Below are 21,026 nucleotides of genomic sequence, written 5' to 3' on the forward strand. Positions count from 1 at the left end.
GGAATCCACATGCACCCGGATAGGCCATATGAGGCTAGGACCAAGCACAAAGGCAAGTTGGAGCTGACCATTCCACTTGTGGACTGTCTAAATGATAAAAACGTGTAAAGGACAGGGCCTACCACCTCGGCAAACCTCATATAGGTGGGCTACCTGTCCATTCACATAAGGCTCATACAGAAAAACAGGACGAAGCTCACGCGTTCCAAATTGAAAGCATAAACTGCTTATATATGAACGCCGCAAGTCTACCAAACAAACTGGATGAACTACGTGAACTTAGTAACGCTAATAAGGCCCATCTGATAGGAATATCTGAAACCTGGATATCTTCTCAGTTCTCGGACCAAGAGTTAGCATTACCTGGGATGACTCTGTTCCGCAACGATAGGAAAACAGGAATTGGGGGCGGAGTAGCCATATACATAAGCTCTTGCTTGGAGGTGCACCAAGTTCACAACCTCGAGTTTAACAATCTTGAGGAATCCATATGGTGCTCTGTAAGATTGTCTAGTACTTCGAGGTGTCTAGTCGGAGTCATTTACAGGAAGCCAACTGCCGACACCGAGTACGATAGTCGTATGCTGGAAGGACTATCCCGCTCTATCCGTCTCGGTTTCACACACATCCTGATTCTAGGGGACTTTAATCTCCCTAGAGTCAACTTCGCGGAACACACGTACACTGGAGGCGACAACTCAATTGAAGCTCGGTTCTTCAACCTCATCGATGACTTGGGCTTATATGAAAATGTGAGGTCGGCAACTCGTTGGAGAAACAGTCAGACACCATCGCGGTTAGACTGTGTATTCACTAACGAAGAATTCCTAGTTGACAACCTCTCAATCCTGGCTCCTCTGGGAAAGAGCGATCATGCCGTCATAGCCTTCAGTTTTGTCATCAAAACTAAGCTAAGGTATCCCAACAATAATTTGCGTTGGAATTTTAAACGGCTGAATGTGCCAGCTCTACATGACTATCTACAACAGGTGGTTTGGGATGTTCACCCTCAACTCGATGTGGATGGTCATTGGGACTTCTTACTGCACACGCTCTTATGTGCTACAAACCATTCAGTTCCTCAAACGGTTCCCAAAAGCTGTAAGCCACCTACAGTAATCAAGAACCGTACCCTTCGCCTCCTAAGCCGTAAAAGGCACTGTTGGGCGGAATACAAACGAACTAATAACGATGGAGCGTATAGGCAATATAAACATATCAGGAACATATGCACGAAGGCTATAAGAGAAGACAGGCTTCAGTACCAAACAAAGCTTATGGACAAATTCGCCTCTAACCCTAGAAGCCTATTCCGTTATGCAGCCTCTCTTCGTCAAGCCAAAACAGGAGTTTCTCAACTGCTAGGTCTTAACGGCCCGACCAACAACGATGGCGACGCCGCTAACCTTCTGGCGGCACATTACTCTCAAACATTTCAACCGGCTGACATCAACTTTACTGACGACAGTTTCATCTGCAATTCCACAGGACTTCCGAAGTGAACCTAAGCGCTGACTTGGTGTTCCGTAAATTGCAGCACTTAAGACTAGATACTTCTCCTGGCCCGGATATGGTTCATCCTGCCATACTGAGGAGGCAGCCTCAATCCTGGCAACGCCGCTTAGCGTGATGTTTTCTCACTCGCTTAGCCGAGGCAAATTACCGGAAAATTGGAAGTTGGCTCACATCACACCAATTTTCAAAGGTGGTCGACGCAATGAACCTTCAAGTTATCGGCCGGTGGCTCTTCTGTCATTACCTTCAAAACTCATGGAGTCCCTGATATGCGACGGTTTAAATGACTATCTACTGTCCTTAAATTTCTTCTCACCCCAACAGCATGGTTTCAGGAAGGGTTACTCTTGTATAACCAACCTGCTGACTGCGGTGGACAGATGGACAAGCATCCTCGATCGCAAGGGAAAGGTTGATATCATTTACCTTGATTTCTCAAAAGCTTTTGATAAGGTTAACCACTTGTGTCTTATCAATAAGCTCAAACGACTAGGTATCAAACCACCTCTAATCGATTGGCTTACTTCATACCTAAAAATCGACACTTTAAGGTTAGAGTTAATTTCACTTTATCTCAGGCTATGGAATGTCCTAGTGGGGTCCCCCAGGGCTCAGTACTAGGGCCTCTTCTCTTCTTGATCTACATAAATGATCTTCCTCAACAGGTAACGTCAGACTTATTACTTTTTGCCGACGACGTGAAACTTTGGAGAGAGATACGCAACCAAGACGATATACAGGCACTTCAGGAGGATCTGACTCGACTTCAAAGTTGGGCAGACGATAACGGACTTACCTTTAACACTTCAAAGTGTAAAGTAGTCCATCTGCGACATGTCGCAAACTACAGTTACAACTTAGGAAACTCCTCTCTAGTAGTATCCCAAGTCGAAAAAGATTTAGGAGTCCTGGTGCCCCATGATTTGAAGTCTTACGCTAACTGTGACAAAAATGCCTTCCGAGCAAACCTTGCACTGGTAACGTTGAAGCGCATTTTTGGACAGTTTGACGGACGAACTTTCCATACAATCTTCAATAGTTTCATCCGTCCCCATTTAGAGTACGGAAACATAGTACTCCCCCTCACTCCAAAAGGACAAGGTCACTTTGGAGCGTATCCAACGGCGAGCCACGAAATCAGTTCGAGGACTCAAATCTAAACCTTACGAAGAACGCCTCCATTCACTAGACCTTTACCCATTAGAGTATAGGCGTCTTAGAGGTGATTTATTAATGGCTTATAGTATTCTTAACACTTCTGGACATCCTCTTAAACACCTACTTAAGCTTAGTTCGAATAATAACCTAAGGGGTAACACCCAGAAACTGGAAACACAACATAGCAAGACGGAATGTAGACACAACTTCTACTCCTTAAGAGTTGTCAAAAGCTGGGATTCGCTGCCGGCCGAGCTAGTCCAAGCGACTTCTCAGGAGTCCTTCAAGAGGCAACTTGACCTATTCTTAAGGACCAAGGACAGCATCACACTATGATTTACCAATTTCTTTTCCTCTTTTATTGTTAACATACCTAGGTTCCTGCCTGGAGGATTTGGTGATCCCCTGCTACTAGACACGGAAGCCTGTTAAGCGAAAGCTTCTTCTATTCCGTCCACAACCATTTGAACTCAGAAATCAGGGATACAACATAGCAGAATGGACCGTAGACACAACTACTTCTTAAGAGTTGCCGAATGCTGGAATTTGCTGACGACTGAACTAGTCCAAGCGACTTACCAGGAGTCCTTTAAGAGGAAACTTGACGTAATCTTATGGACTGAGGATAACATCTTATTATGAGTTACCAATTTCGTTTTTTTCTAATCTCTTACGGTCAATATACCTAGGTTCCTGCCTAGAGGTATTGGTGATCCCCTGCTACAAGACACGGAAGCCTGTTAAGCGAAAGCTTCTCCTATTCCGTCCACAACCATTTGAACCATTTGCTTTTCCATTTCCACTTTTCCACCCCTCGAAATCCCTCAGATGGCAAGAATCATGGAAGATTAGATTGAAAAATGCCTGAAAAAACGAGATCAGTTGTTTTACCCTACAATATATTGGGAATACTTATTATTGGAAAATGTACACAGTATGATGACGTGCGTTACTTATGACTGTAATTATCAATTTACGATACTTAGAGTATACTTGACCTCTAAAGGTCGTGACGCTGAAGAACGTATAGTTTTTAAATTCCACAATATATTCTGCCCAATTATAAGTTTATAACTGTTGTATTTTAACATTACCGTAACATCTATCTACCTCACTGTAAAGTTTACAAGATAGGCACCTTCAGAAATCTTCAAGAAAATATTTTCTCAGAATCTGGTAGGTTTTCAATCTAATCAAAAAGCAGTTTTGACACCGGTAGACAAAAGCAGTAGTGTATGCATCACCTTTAATTAAATAATGGGTCATTCGGATGATGCTTCGCTAAATTTACATAACGTGTACAATAAATTCAAAGCATGCGCAAATGGTGATAACGTTCTGCTCCCTGAGTATTGTGAAGCATATACAGAGGTTTCTAAGTAAGCTAGATTTTGTTACATGTTTGCAGACTTCTCGTATACTTTGGAAATCTTTTTTATTTCGTGACCAGTGATGTCAATCACAAAATTTCGGAGACTCCGCGACCTGTATGCGGCAGATAAAATTGATTATAAATCTGTCGAGCCCGACCGTTGTTGCTACCTTGACGTGGTGGTCGGGCTTGCCTATCGTGATGAAGCAACCGAGCTATACTGGCTGGAACAACCGTTCCTCAAGGTCCTACCATGTCAGACAGGTCGGTTGAAGAGCGGTAAGACTAAAAGCAACAAACCCAAGGTCCGAAGGCGAAGTCGTACTGCTGACTGTACAGAGGTGTGACAGCAGTAAGGTGTTTCCTTCAGATAACCAGCATGACAGCGATGCTGCCTTCCACAAGGAGGGGTGGGGTTAGAAAAGGTAGACCCTAAAAATGCACACCTCACCTTACCTCACGGATTTCCGTCTCCGGCGGTAAGGTCTCAATAAGTACGGAGCTAACACAAAAATTACCCATAACAAGGTTGTGTGTGACCGACCTCAAGCAGTTGTCCCTTGGGCACTGCGGTCACGCTCTCAGATCACGAAGACCTTCTTTAATCCAATTTCCTTTTCAGGTACCTGCAGAACAACCCTTCCACGGTGTGGGCAACCGGGAAGTGATAACCGCCCTCATACCTCTAACAGCACTCAAGACCACTGTATTCATAATCAACCTCCCTCTTCAATTCCTATTATTCCTCCTACATCGACTTTCAACTTTAAATTTCCTCTCTCAGCTTCCACCTCAAGTGTCACCATAGCCAACGATTCTAGTGCACAAAACACTGTCCCAGCTCTACTGAAACCTCGCTCCAAACTACACATTGGAGCCTTCAACGTACGAACCCTATGTCAAATCGGTCAGCAGGCTTCCTTGGCTAAAACCCTAGAGTCTCTTTCCATTGACGTGTGCTGTGTCTCCGAAACACGCATACAGGATTCCAGTGTGGTTATTCACTTGACCTCACCTCGGCAAAACGGAGAGCCAACGAGATACACCCTTCGTGTATCTGGTGACCCGATGGCAAGTTCTCGTGGACTGGCAGGTGTAGGCATAGCACTAAGCATGAGGGCCGAACAAGCACTGTTGGAGTGGATCCCCGTCAACAGTCTTCTATGTGCTGTTCGGCTGAACGGCTACGTAAGAACTCGGAAGGATAAGGACACACGTCGTTGCCTTTTTGTCGTTTCTGCCTACGCTCCCACTGACTGCAGCTCAGATGAAGTGAAAGATGAATTTTACAGAAAGCTGTCCGAACTTCTTCAGAAAGCTAAATGCTCAGACATAGTACTCGTAGCAGGTGATTTTAATGCTCAGATAGGCAGTTTAAACCAAACAGAAAGGCATTTAGGTGGATATTTTAGTATTCCGACACAGCGAACAGATAATGGTGATCGTCTGCTGCAGCTATGCTCAGACAATCGCTTATTTTTAGCAAATACAAATTTTAAGCATAAGGAGAGACATCGTCTAACATGGCGACCCCCTACACCAAACCAACGATGGACTCAAATAGACCATATTGCCATCAGTCATCGTTGGAGAGGGTCGGTAGAAGATTGTCGCTCATTCTGGAGTACCTGCTTGGACTCCGACCATGCCCTAATACGGGCACGCATCTGCTTGCGCCTCACTGGACGCAAACAAGCCACATTAAAAAGACCCGTTAGAACTGAGTTGAGTAACGAGAAAACCAAAAGTAGGTTCCAGGAACAACTGAGGTCACACTTAGGTAGTTGTGAAGACGAGGCTGACCCAGATGTTGCTTGGAAGGGCATACAATCAGCTGTGGAAACAGCAGTGACATCTATTAGTGACTTAAACCACAAAGTTGCAAGGAACCAGTGGATTTCTTCAAGGTCTGTCACACTGATGGATTCTCACAAACTCGTCCCATCAGGTTCTGAACATGATGAAGAGCGTAAACAAATCAGATCTAGGTTAAGAAAAAGTCTAAGAAACGACCGTGAGCAGTGGTGGGCAACGAAAGCAAAAGAGATGGAAAAGGCGGCGACTATAGGGAACACAAGACAGCTTTACAGACTAATAAAAGAAACTGGAATTAATAAGTCAAGTGTAAGTGAGATTATATCAGAAAAAGACGACACTCTCATCTGCTCCCAGTCCAGACGTTTAGAACGATAGGCGGAACATTTTAGGGAACAGTTCAGCTGGCCTTCAGCTACTCTACAACTACCCTCCATTCCCAGACAGTGTGAATGGAACATTGAAGTAGGTCCCCAACTCTTGCAGAAGTTCAAAAGGCTATAGTTAATCTGAAGCGAGGAAGGGCAGTTGGTCCAGATGAATTGGCTCCAGAGGTCTTTAAGGATGGTGGTCCAATTTTAGCGATTAGGTTGACTAATATTTTAGCTAAGATCTGGGAATTAGACTTTATCCCATCTGACTGGTCGCAATCACTTATCGTCCCAATATATAAGAAAGGGTCAAAATCATCCTGTGACAACCACAGAGGGATTAGTTTAACTAATGTAATATCTAAAATACTAGCTTCGATAATTATCAGACGCCTAACAAAGACTCGTGAACTGCAAACACGAGAGACTCAAGCTGGCTTCAGACCTGGTCGTGGCTGCATCGGCCACATATTCACCATTCGTCAGGTTCTAGAACACAGGCATACCTATCGGCGTCCGACGATGGTGGTCTTTCTTGACTTAAAAGCAGCATTTGACTCGGTAGACCGCGAGACTCTGTGGCAGTGTCTGTCATTGAAAGGCGTACCTCAGAAGTACATAAACCTTGTGAAGGCTCTTTACTCGAACACTACTAGTCGAGTCAGGGCTTATGGCGAACTGTCATCTACTTTTGCAACCTCAAGTGGTGTCCGTCAAGGCTGCCCACTTTCTCCATTTTTGTTTAACTTCATCATAGACCTATTGATGGAAATAACACTCTCGTCGACTGAATTCTCGGGTATTGATCTCCTTCCAGGAGGTCCACTTATCGACTTAGAATACGCAGATGACATAGTCCTGTTTGGTGAAGACGCTGATAGAATGCAGAGTCTTCTGGTAGCACTAAGCAACAATGCCAGAATGTTTGGGATACGCTTCTCTCCCTCTAAATGCAAGTTGTTGCTTCAGGACTGGTCTGCGTCAACACCTGAACTAAGGATAGGGAGTGAATGCATGAAGTTTGCAGAGGCAAGTTCCGGAGTTTCAAACTTATTGGTTCATACTATCGGGATGAGGAGTTCCTCGTCAGTTCACCTTGGCCAGCTGTAAATAATGTGGGATCTGCCACAAACTTGCGTTAGTTCAGTTCCCATCATCATGTATCACATCGATTAAGTCCAGACCTCACATACGACTTCAGCAAGGAGTCACCAACCCCTAAGATCTATGCTCCTTTTGCCCCGACTATCCTTAGTTTCCTCAAGTCCAATTCTTATTTGTGCATATTTGAGCTGACGATACACTGGTATATGCAGAGTGACCTATCCACCATAACCGAATTTACAAAGCTGCTGAGATAACCAGGTTTAGTGACCTACTATCCATACAAAAGTATTTGCAAGCTTATGGTCATTGTATTACTTAGAGCTATGTCTTTAAATGCGGAAAACAAACACAACTCGGTCCAAAAATATGGTACTTCACAAAGTAAAGTACATTTAGTCGGTAACTACGATTGTTTAATTTACTCTGACTCTAAAAGTGGCTTGAGTCTGCAACCAGGGTGTTATAGGTTCTATTTGATATATATCATTTTTCCACCTTATAATCTAGCTTAGCACTGCTCTATGGTAGTCAGCGTTAAGACCATAAAGCATATTTCAGCGGAGGTTAATCGTGTTTCTGGCCGAACTATTCGTATTGCTTTGTTTTGGTATTTAAGCACTTTATTGACACTACTGTGGTGGACCAGACGATATATAAAAACAAAAAGTATCAACAAAGTTAATAAAAAGCAATAGCAATATTAATATATATCAGTTAAATGTTACAAATACAATAAAAATGGGACTTTACTTAAGTTCACCCAAAATGATGCGTGTTCGGCTTTAATCTGGTACAATAAATCCACAATTATAGATGCTTGGTAAATCCAAACGTATCGATGAACTCCCTAGTGGTGTAATCCAAAGTAAGATATGGTGTATTCGCTCTCACAGTCTATGAATGTAAATAATATTTGTTTTATATCTCAGTTAACTCAATCTCGAATGAAAACAGAACGGGGAAGTTGAGAGAAGCAGTGTATTTGTTAACCAGCAACGATATGTCACGCTATGTAGTAGCACAACGGAAAAAGTCTTCAAGGTCACTTACTTAAACAACAGGTACAATCATTTAATGTTAAATGTACATGCAGTGAGAAATTGACAAAATAAATACAAATAACATTAAAAACTATTTACAAAATAAGCTTGTCAGTCAGATCTCCACACTACGTATAGATTCCATGCGTATTATTAACAACAGGTTGTCTGACACAACTATAACTTATGTAGTGTTCAACACCTGTTCAAATCTGCAGGATCATTATTACCTCTAATATTTAAAATTTCATCATCACTCATTTGGTTTCTTTCAAGATCTTTTTATCTGATCATTGCCTCAGATTCCACTTTTACAATTCTTCCGTGATTTATTATCATGTTTTGTTCAACAAAGTATTAACTCGTTAGTTTTGATTGTGTTAAGTACGAAACATATTAATGCGCTCCAACTTAGAGCAAACACAGATGCTCTTAATGTAACATGCTAAAGGGTAGCATTAATGGTAATTCAGTAAACTATAGTTACATAAAACACTTTTGGTAGCTTTTAATCAATAAAATATGTTGCATACTCAAAAGTCAGAAACATGTATATAATTTCTCGTAAAAGCAGTAATTAAAATTAACTTGATTTTCACCTTTTAGTACAACTCAAAGTGTATTTGTTAAATTTTATAGCTCCACCGGATGAACAATTGAAGGTTATTGCTCGGTCAGTGTACGACAAAACCCTCTCTCAATATCATCCATGGCCTATTAGGAAAGCTGTTGGAGTTACTGTTTATGCTCTTCCTACGCGGGAACATTTGGTTCATCATATCGTCCAATCTCAACCCCCTGGGAGTGGTTTGCTTACAAATGAACAATGTGCAGAGTTTCTCAGTTCACATGCTTTACCTGTAGTGCGCAAGGTATATGACTGTATTCAAGCTATTTTCGAGAAACACGATATGCTAAATTTACCATAGTTATCTTGATGTATACTATTTCAGAACTTAATATTGTTGTACTTCAAAAACAATACTCAAAAAGATAAGTCTTAAAGAAATAAAAATTATTTTCGTATGTAGAAGTTATTTTGCTTTCGTTTTATGTTATATTTCTATATTCTTAATTTACGATACTATGTGGTTTCCAATGACAGCATATTAGTCTTTATAAATTGGTTAATTATAACACTTCCTCACACATTTAAAAATCTCTATCATTTCTGGGATTTTTAAACGTTGATTCAAATACCTTGCTTACATTTTTAGTAGATTCTGGTTTGTTTTGTACTCAGTTCTCTTCAAAACATCTAAAAATACTTAGAAACAAATGATGTTTTTCACTTAACTGTATTTATTGTATCATAAGTACAACTGTAACAAAGCAGACAAATGTGTTTGTTGTATTTTTTATTATAATCAGAATAGGGTTTGTGAAGGTTTTAGTTTTAGTAGTTGGATTCAGTGGTGGTCTACCTTACACTGACTCATTAGTTCAACCATTTTTTTATTACATTAAGATATGAAAAATCTCTCGGAAAAATGTACTAGGATAAAAGTCGTTCGCAATAAACCTTTACCATGTTCACTATGCCACATTTCTCTGGTAATATAGACTTGACGATACAATGGTATAAGAACAATATGCCAAATCCCTAATTAAATTAAGAATTGTAAAATAATTAAGGAAATCCCAATGTCCCGATTTGATATTTTATGACACCATGTTGGAAGTGAAAATTCACCACTAAGAAAATACTCAAATGCTAGTCACTGGGTAAAACACTTAATAGTGGTTTTTAAGTCACTCGTTTAATCCAAACTCCATGTAAATGAAGTTACGTAGGTAGTTGCTGAGGCAGGAGTTTTGGGACATAAACGTAAGGAGTAATCTCGTTGAGTCTCGTTTGCAATTACGTTGGTGTTTTTGAATCGCTTAACGAATTACAGTCTATAGAACTATGCATATTTAGAAACTTGTTAAGGTATTCTATGCTTAACGAAATCATTTATGTATTCTATTCTGTAAGTACTCTACTTATTGATTGATAGTATTTCACCTAATGGTATGAAAGACTTTAAATGCAAAGACCAAAATGCATGTGTTAATCGTATTTTGTATCAGTGTTAATGAAGATTTTTGAAGTAAACATCCTCTGTGACTAGTCTATAGTCTGCCCTTAGTTTTTGTAGAATAATATGTTTATGAAGTATTGGAAAAAGATTATATGAGTAACACAGAACCTGACGTAGTAGTTCAAAACATAATATCAATTATTTTCTATGTTTTTTTAAGTAAATACGGTTTCTCCTCAAAATACCGCTTCTGTTGTACATATGTAACCCTGACTTTCCGTTTATGCATCCTCTTAAAATCTTGATATTGTTATCTTTTCCAGAATAGTTACCACTTAAATATTCCGTGCTAGACGGTCGATCCTTTGCTATCGCTAATACTTTCACTTCCCAGTTAATACTAGAGAAAGCCTTTTTATTTACTGTTTATCTATTTCCTTATGGGGTCGCACTCGGAGCCTTCGACCTAAAGGTCTGATCTACAAGGCAGTGGAGCAATGCCATGAGATGCAGTCGCATGGTAGCCGGTGACCAACAATTGGTTCATACGCCATGTAAGTATATTGTAAAGCCACGCCTGAGTGCCTAATAATCGAATACTTTTTGACATGTGCCTATATAATCGTCATGAACGCTGTTTTTTTATGTTGGGTAGTTAGAAGCAACTGATAAAGATCTTTGAATGATTTCTTTCTGGTTGTGATTTATTAGTTCTGTTTCACAAAAGTTCACAACGAAGTCCGATATATTGATGTTACCAACTTGCTTTCCTCCTCCTTAACATTGGTAAGTAAACTTAGAAATATATATATATGGTATTACTATGGCGTATATCCCCCATCTCAACAGTTATTAAAATGCTTAGATATTAATTTACACTCAGTTTAACTTCAGTATAAATTCAAGCAACTCCCCTGTAGCTCTTCTAGAGTTACTGCTAGTCCCAAGCCCGGGTAAAGGAGGAGAGTTGGGTATGGGGTTAGCGACTCCATCTCGTAGAAAACTAACTCGCTAAAAAACGCTAACCAGAAAAAATGACGCAATAGACGCCCAACTTCGAGACCAATAGTCTGAATTCCATAAGGATCGGTCGTGCACAGACCAAATTGCGACACTACGGATCATCGTCGAACAACCAGTTAAGTGGAGCTCGTCACTATACATCAACTCCATTGATTATGAAGAGGCGTTTGACAGTGTAGATAAGAGTACATTATGGAGTTCCTGACAAGATTGCCAACACTATCCAGAACTCATACGACGGACTACAGTGCAAACTCATGCATGGAGGACAGATGCATTCCAAGTAAGGACCGGAGTCAGACAAGGCTGTCTACTCTTCCCCTTTCTCTTTCTTCTCGTGGTCGACAGGATTATGAAGACCTCGACATCGGAGGGAAAACACGGAATACAATGGACAGCTCAGAACCAACTAGACGATTTGGACTTCGCAGATGACCTAGCCCTCCTATCCCATATACACGAACAAATGCAGATAAAGACAGCCAGTGTAGCAGCAGTCTCTTCATCAGTAGACCTCAACATACACAAGGGGAAAATCAAGGTCCTTAAATACAACACGGAGAACACCAACCCAATCAGACTTGATGGCGAAACTCTGGAAGATGTAGAATCCTTCACATACCTGGGAAGCATCATCGATGTACAAGGTGGTTCAGATGCAGACGTAAAGGTGAGGACTGACAAAGCAATGGCCTCGTTCCTGCAATTAAAGAACATATGGAACTCAAAACAACTTTCAACTAATACCAAAATGAGAACCTTCAATACAAGCGTTAAGATAGTTCTACTGTACGGAGCTGAAACTTGGAGAACTACCACAACCATCATCAAGAAGGTACAAACATTTATAAATAGTTGTCTACGCAAGATACTCAACATCCATTGGCCGGATACCATCAGCAATAGCCTACTGTGGGAGAAAACAAACCAGCTTCCAGCTGAAGAGGAAATCAGGAGAAGACGATGGAAGAGGATAGGAAATACATTACGGAAATCATCAAACTGCATCACAAGGCAAGCTCTAACTTGGAATCCTAAAGGGAAGCGGAAGAGAGGAAGGCCAAAGAACACATTAGGTCGGGAAACAGAAGCAGATATGAAAAGCATTAACAACAAGTGAAAAGAGCTGGAAAGGATTGCTCAGGACAGGGTTGGGTGGAGTGCTGGTGAGTGGCCTATGCTCTTCCACGAGGAGTAACAGACGTAAGTAAGCAATAAATTCAAGCACAACTCTTGAACATTCTGCAAATTGATGATCGAGAAATATCCCTTTAAGAAAGTGTAATATATGCTTGGATGACAATCAGCTGTTCGTTTAATATAGTCATCTGATGGTTATCAGAGAACAAAGACTTAAAGGAAATTAACCAGAATGTTTGCCATACACTAAACAGCTTCATATCATTATCTTCATTCTCAGTTTTGAATCTCTTGTACGATCCCACTATCAATAATGACGAGTCTACTATCATAATAAGTGTTATCTTAATTAAGACTATGTCCTGTCAGTTCAAACGGTAAGAAAAATAGGGGATAGGGTTACCCGCAGCGGTTTTAATGATCAGTAACTGAGTTCTATTCAGTACTATTAGTCATTTATTCATTCATTTATTGAATGATTTCTGAACATTAGAATGTAACTTTTATTAGAAATAACGTTTCTAATCATAACTTTCATCATATTTACATTTTTCATCCGTTATGTTTGGAAACACCACACTAACATTTTCATACCAGACAGTTACGGATAATTCCATACTCTTGAAATGAAATCCCTAATGAAAATCACATACTAATATACAGTATTTATTCACTAAATAAATGGAAGATGTTCGAAAGTGCTGGATAACAACTTTGTACTAATCTTTCAATTTATTACTCTAGGTACTAATTTTGATAATTAATTAATAATGTACTTATTTTCAATAATTGTCTAATAATTATTCGTTTTATTTCTAATATACAAACATTAGCAAAACACTTTGTATATTTTGTACTTTCTTATTGTTAGTTTACTACACCTTAATTAGAAGTTTCACTTAAATTTATTTGTTGAATCGTCTACTCGATCATTGAAAAAACCTGACGTTTTGATTGGTCTCGTTTTTTTTGTGTGTATGGAATTACATTTTTGATGACATCTTAATGATGAATACCAACCAAAGCTTTCCAAACAATTTCTTACAACCACTTGAAAATCATAATCAATTTAAACAGAATATTCTCATAAGTATAAATGTATGATAAACTTATGTTATTGCTATCAACCATTCAACTTTACTTGAATCCTTAGTCACGAAACATGATAATGATTGTGGTTTTGAAATGTTTTATGTATGGATTTCGATTAGCACAAAGTTCTAGAGCTTAGCTCTGGTCACTAACTGGTAGTTGATTCGAATGAGAACTGGAAAATTACACATGAGTATATGTAAGCAGTCAAATACGTAACTTAAATTCAAATTCTTAATATGTTTCCTAAAGTTTTTAAAACGTTTTACTCATAACATTAATTTTCTCAGTGAATGACTCAATAATTCGTCTTAAATCCTCTGATACCTGACATTGTTACATTGATTGATAACAGAGTAGTGGTCAATATTATATTCGTCTAATCCTTTTGTGATGATGGAATTCTAGTTGCAATATGGCTAGCAGTCTAAGTGAAACGGTACATAGTTCACTCATGCGGTCAATTCTCAATTTTTTCAGTACAATTTCGAAAGACTTGGTAAATAAATGTTCATAGAAGAAAGTCAATAATGACGATCATTTTAATTTCAGTTCAAAGTCCCCTTACCACAAAAACAGTAATGTGACTAGTTAGTGATTTCATAATTCTATTAAATAATATCATAGAAATAGATTGTAACTTCTATAGCTTTCTTATAATTCCCTATTTTAACATTTCGAGAAATTCTCGTGACAAACAATTTGTTTGTACTCGATTTTATGTGTCTCGATTCCTTCTTTTTAGAATATTAAAATGACTATTTTATTATTCCGTAATATTTTTAATCTAGTAAACAGACTAATTAGTTCATAAGATTACAACATTACATATTGTTATGTCTTCAAAGTTTATTAGATTTTGCCTGTTTGATCTGGTTACATGACTATGGAAATCTCCTACGACTAGTTCATTAAGGTCTATCTTACTAATAGCCACTTGACCAACAACACGGATGGCCAATCACAAAAACCTCAAAACCCAAATGTTATCAGTTCAAAGAGGTCCTCCTACCCCCTATTAGTAGAATACAGTAGGCTAATATTCCTTCCATTACTTTCGAGTCCTGATTATAATCCTTACTCAAAACAAAGGTTTATACACATCAATTACCTGATCACAAATAAGAAATCACAATTTTTACGTAGTTAATTTAACTTACTATAAATTAATCACAATGAGTAATTGTACCTAGGTAAAATATTGTTTCATCTTCACATAAAACCATTTTAAACAAGCTCATTTTATATGAGCAACACAAACAATCATGAAAATGTAACTCATGTGACAAATTTGTTGTTGAATAGTTAAGCATGTTAGTTAAGATGTGCATAGTTCGTTCATCTTTTCTTTCATCACAAAACATCCAATACGAATATTCGGCTTTGTATACCCCACCTATTTTTAAATGTAGTTGTTTTTTTTCACAAATTATTAATTGTTTCTAAAAATACCCACCCACTCTATCTTAATTGCAATACGTTACAATGTACCGAGTTCATTGGTTTTTTTTCAGTCTTCATTCCTGATACAGTCGTGATTATCATAACACGCTCTGGTTAGTTCTCAGAATTGCTAGCTCACATATTAGAAATATCATACTAATTCACTGATATATAATTAGAATTCAACTGAACTTAAATCCAGACCATATCTCTCATTCAAATACACTTGAATAGATTAGCGGCTTGCTTTTTAACCAAACTAACACTTTGAATTCACATAATTATCAAATGTATGATTTCTGTTTTATTCTGCGAGGTTAAACTATTTAGTAAGGTGGATTAAATCACCGAATTATATATATATATATATATATACCTGTGTTGCTTACACTAAATGATAATTGATTTTCAAACTGTCACCTGATTTATCTATATTCCAGTGTAATGTATTCCTATGCGTTCATCACCACTTTTGTCTACAACGTCTTCTTCATTCAAGACTATTACACTACGTTTTGGATAATTTTTGGAATGTGTATTTAGATAATTACTTGTAAAACAGTTATTTATTCTGATAACTCAATATATAATTTACAAGAATTTTAGTCTGAACATTCTTCATTGAATCTAATCAACTACTTTTATTCTTAAACTTCAAAAGTTGACTTTCCTGTTAATTCTGTGGAGTCCCATACTGAAACAAAACAACTGTTCTGTACTCCCTGTTTTTTCATTGGTAATCTAACTGAAACCAATTGAAGAAGCATAATACCTCGAAATAAAACTATTCAGAAAATCAATCCAATAAAACTATGATTTTCAAGCAATTTGACATCCTTTTCCAGATTTCTAGCATTTCTGACATTTTCAGTGAACAGTTTTGAGAAATAAATGACACAATCAATAAATAAATCCGTTCTTTCATTCTGCAAATAAATTCTCAGAAAACTTGAATATAAAAAGTGAAATAAAGTCAAAACTATAACGGTAATGATTACTTTACAAACTATTATGACTACGTACACTTCAATCGTAAATGTTTGATCACTGAAAATCAACATTTTGTAAATAATTTTCAAAAAAAGTAAATAACTATTACAGTTCTGATGTTGTCAAGATCTCACTTTTTTAAGTGTACAGATTTTAAAGTTTATTTTCAATAAACAAGGTGTTTTACATAAAAACAGTAGAATAAGTTATTGATCTATATAGACACAACTGATACACAATCATAAATCAGATTATGTATATCAATATAAATTACCTCATAAATACAGACATCATCAGATCACTTGTTGTTTAAATTCAGCTTTAACTTATTTCACTATTAACAATATAGTGAACATATACTCAGGTGAAACCAACCAATTTACCTCTTAATTACAGAATCTTTTGGTAAAATATGTAGACCATATATTAAATACTTTACTTGCAAAATTCCACTATTTATTGTTCACATTCTGTTTGATTCTTCCAAGTTACAATTCCTCTCTATTTTCGTTTCTGTTTTTTTTTTAACAAGTCAACCTTCATAGCATTCTACTGCTATGAATTCCTCTTCTGATTAGTATTACATACTACTTATATCTGTCGACAGAAGTGGCATACACTACAATACTACATACTAATGTGGAGATAGATAAATTTGTGAATTTAAGCAATTCTTTCATTTCAGACACAAAATCTACTAACTATTAAAATTCAACAATTTCATTACTATAATATTCTTTACTAAACAATAACGAATAACTAACATTCGTTTCTTTTTTTTGGCTAGACCTTAATTCTACAGAAAATAGTTATTTGTATAACTGATCAAATAGTTACACATAAGTCCTTTTGAAAAACGTTTATAAGAATTTTAACCAATTAAAAGTTCGTTATTATTATTATTAATTTAAATCGAAAATCGTACGATAATAATGTGTTTTTATATATTTGAAAACAGGAAAAAGTACACTTTTTTTCGAAATTAAAGTTAAAAAAGAAAGAGGGTAAATTATGTAATATTTGAAAGCATCAATGGTACAAGACTCTAGGGTTTTAGATAATGAGGCCTGCTGACCGATTTGACATAGGGTGCGTACGTTGAAGTCTCCAATGTGTAGTTTGGAGTGAGGTTTCAGTAGACGTAGGACAGTGTTTTGCGCAATAGAATCGGTGGCTATGGTAACACTTGAGGAGGAAGCCAAAAGAGGGAGTTTAGAGTTGAAAGTCGATGTAGGAGGAATAATAGGAACTGAAGAGGGAGGTTGATTATGAACACAGTTTTCTTGAGAGCTGTTAGAGGTATGAGGGCGGTTATTACTTCCCGGTTGATCACACCGTGGGAGGGTTCCACTAGAGGTACCTTAAAAGGAAATTGGATTAGAGGTGGTCTTAGTGACCTGAGAGCTTGACCGCAGTACCCAAGAGACAACTGCTTGAGGCCGGTCACTCACATTTTTGTAGGTAATTTTCGTGTTCTGTGCTTGTTGAGACCCTACCGCCGGAGACGGATATCCGTGGGATAAGGCGAGGTGTGCATTTTAGGGTCGACCTTTTGCAACCACACTCCTTGTGGTAAGGTAACATCGTTGTTACGCTGATTGTCTGAAGGAAAAATCAATTTGGAATGTTTCTCTTTGATCCATGAGTTACCACAAGTAGGCTTTGATATGTAAAACTTAATTTAAGACTAACATTGTCGATTTTCAATAACAAAGATGACTCATGGTACCTCATTTTTTAAGTTATCAAACTTGAGTGATTAAGTAGAAGACATCCCATCATAAGACTTGTGAGACATTCCACTTTCATGGTCCCATCACGAAGTATCTACAGTTACAAGGATTATGAGTTTAAAATAATAATTAATTAACTTTACCACGAAGTTAAAATCAATAATGGATAGCTCAAATTCTGTTTAACATTTGAATCACACATATTAAGACACATTATTTGTCAATAATCGGCTCATCTAAATTAAGAGTTGATACATTCGTGGAAGAAATAATTTATAGCGACTAATAACATCACTGAAAGATAATCAATCCCATTCTTGACTAGACCTTAGTGATAAAAAGATTTCATTGGATCTCAACGGGTAACATCATTTTCTTCAAGACTGTAAATACTCCTTGCAGACTAGTATGGAGTAGCACAAAACATGATTTCAGGACTTCCTTTCAAATATCTCTTTTTTAAATAGATTACAGACTGAAGGGTTCATGGTATCTTCAGTTTGTCTTGGTTATTAGTCTAACATGATTAGGGTTGTATACCGTTAGGACAGCTTTTTTAAGGATAAGTATGTTCAGCGAGTGAAAGAACTATTAAATAGACTTCCCTCTTTCCTCGACTGTGGTTTTTCTATGAAATGATGAGTACTTCGTAAACGACTACGCTCTTTGTTCATAATTATAATATACTACCTTCGTAACCTTTCCCTGTCTTCAAAATCCAGGAACTACAGTACGCATCGGACAGATCCAGAAATTTCAATTTCATATAATGCATAAATTACTATTACTCACTCGACTAACACTTTCTGTAAATGTGACTATATACCTATAGTACGTGATTGCTATTTTTTAAAAGCGTCACTAGTTAGATGAATCCGAGTAAAACTTGGCAATATATATTCAAAAACCTGAAATTCGCGGACTCCTTAAATAAACAAAGCACACTGTTAGTTTTCATATTACCACTAAATGAGCTAATATGTATTTTATTGATGATCGAATTTCCTCTCCTTAAAATATCACTCTGAGATGTCCAATTACTGGTGTTCTGATGTAACATTCAGTGTTGTTATCTATACGAAAGTCACAAAGAGCGGCTTGAAAAGCTGAACCTCTTTACTCCATCCTATTGCAGATTAAGGGTAGATCTAATTTTGATGTACAGAATACTGAGAAATGATTTTGGACCTAACTTATTCTCTCTTTTTTTTCTCACTAGATCGGGATATCTCAGAGGACATAGCACGCGAGTAGAAAAGCGAAGAACGAACAAAATATCCGTGGCATACAGGTTTTCACACCGAGTCATCAATACTTGGAACCTGCTGCTCAAAGCAGTGGTGTCCGCACCTTCAATTGACTCTTTCAAGAGAAAACTGGACACTCACAGAAGCATACTAGAAAAGGAATAACATAGGCCGTAGGCCTTCTGTCCTTACTACACAAATCTGAATCTAATCTGAAACTAGACTTTCATAAAATTGCAAATGAATTTCCGAGTTATGTGATACTGTTAAATAAATCTGTAGTTTCGATAACAGCTGTCGTGATTCACTTAATCATAAATATAAAAACAAAGATGACATTGAATCTTAACTTCAAACATGAACTCCTTATGCTACTTATTGATGGTATCATCATATATGATAACTACATTATATACTATCTTTACAAATCTTAGAATTAAATACCTTAGTCAATATCATAGTAACTTCATACAACCAGAACCTATTAAGAAATTCAAAGGAATATTTATTGTAATATGCATGACATATAGCTTCTGTTTGTCTCAGCAGCATGATTATATAACTTCGAGATTACGTAATTATAACGTGACGTTTATTCAGCAAAATATTTCCTTGGACTAAATCAAATTATTTTTAGTAATCAAAAAATGATATAGGTCTAATTAATTGATCAGATTATACTACATACTAAAAGCTTGTTTATTCATTTGATTAAGTTACATAATTTCATTCATCCCTAACATACTCTAATTGATAAGGTGTAGTAGTAGTAGTAGTAGTAGTAGTAGTAGTAGTAATAATAATAATAATAATAATAATAATAATAATAATAATAATAATAATAACAACAATATATGAACTTGCTAATAATGATCATTGGAATTTAAGGCCATTTTTCATCCAATCACTATAAAGTGTACATAAAATTAATGAGACCTGTTAGAATTTTGTAGTTCAAAGAATTTTATTATTATTATCTTAAGGTTTATTATCAATCTTTCGACTTTAATTTATAGAAATCTTTCTACATAAATTTATCATTTGGAGTGTAAATATATTTAAGCTAAAGGTTCATTTCTAAATAATTGATATAGATTTAAATAATTTTAATATCAGAAGGAGTTTTGTCGATATTTTAGTAATCTCAATTGTTGAAATCATGAGTCAACTGAAGCTAGACTACGATTGAAAACATGGAATCACTGGACAGACGTTCCGTTCTATTGTGAGACTCCTCAACAGTGCACATACACGATCCCACCTCACGAGATTCGAATCCTGGACTTATCAGCCTCGTACGTGAGCGCTAGACCACTGAACCGGCATCCAACAATGTTAATGCCTAACTTAAACCAATCCATGAAATTAGCAACACATTGATAATTGTCTTCAGTGAGTTACTATCTACAACTGACCCATTGAACTCCACTGATTTACCATACTGGTCTAGATTCAATTGATTCATGATCTCAACCATTTAAATAATTATATTGAAAATTCATTATCACTACAAAATTTTATATTATTAAATTCACTGGAAAGTTAGAGAATTGGAATTAAAAGATAATGAAGTAAGAAAATCATGTTCATGAATCGATATTTTAAAATTACCGTTTGATTAGTTTGTCTATTATTCCGTGAACTACTAATGTAGTAAGCGAGAACTCAAATGGGGACAATTGAATGTATTTGAATACGAAATTATGAAAATCTTAGTAAAATCTCTGAACCATACAGTAAAAACTTCATTTTGCAAATTGTGAATCAATTGTCTTAAACTTGATGTTTCTTATATTAAAAGTCAATCAGTCTTCTCAGACTTCATTGTTCTTTCGTTTCCACACTAATCATTTTCTGTTCTCGTTCTCTTTCCCTCGATCTTCTTAACCTTCTACCGTCAGACATTTCACTTTCGATTGATGTTGAATACTAATATTGACACCAGTAGCACATACC

The 21,026-nt window shown here is 37.0% G+C and overlaps 1 protein-coding gene across 1 annotated transcript; it reads left to right on the forward strand.

Annotated features, from left to right (window-relative positions):
• The first annotated feature begins 3,303 nt into the window (after positions 1 to 3,303).
• GLTPD1_1 (glycolipid transfer protein domain containing) lies at positions 3,304 to 9,722 on the forward strand. Its single transcript, XM_051208151.1, has 2 exons — positions 3,304 to 4,052; positions 9,018 to 9,722. Exons 1-2 carry the CDS (start codon positions 3,998 to 4,000, stop codon positions 9,305 to 9,307), a joined length of 345 nt encoding a protein of 114 aa, XP_051063946.1. The 5' UTR covers positions 3,304 to 3,997; the 3' UTR covers positions 9,308 to 9,722.
• Positions 9,723 to 21,026: the final 11,304 nt, after the last annotated feature.

The sequence above is a fragment of the Schistosoma haematobium genome, assembly GCF_000699445.3.
Source record: "Schistosoma haematobium chromosome Unknown HiC_scaffold_464, whole genome shotgun sequence".
Classification (NCBI taxonomy): Eukaryota; Metazoa; Platyhelminthes; class Trematoda; order Strigeidida; family Schistosomatidae; genus Schistosoma; species Schistosoma haematobium.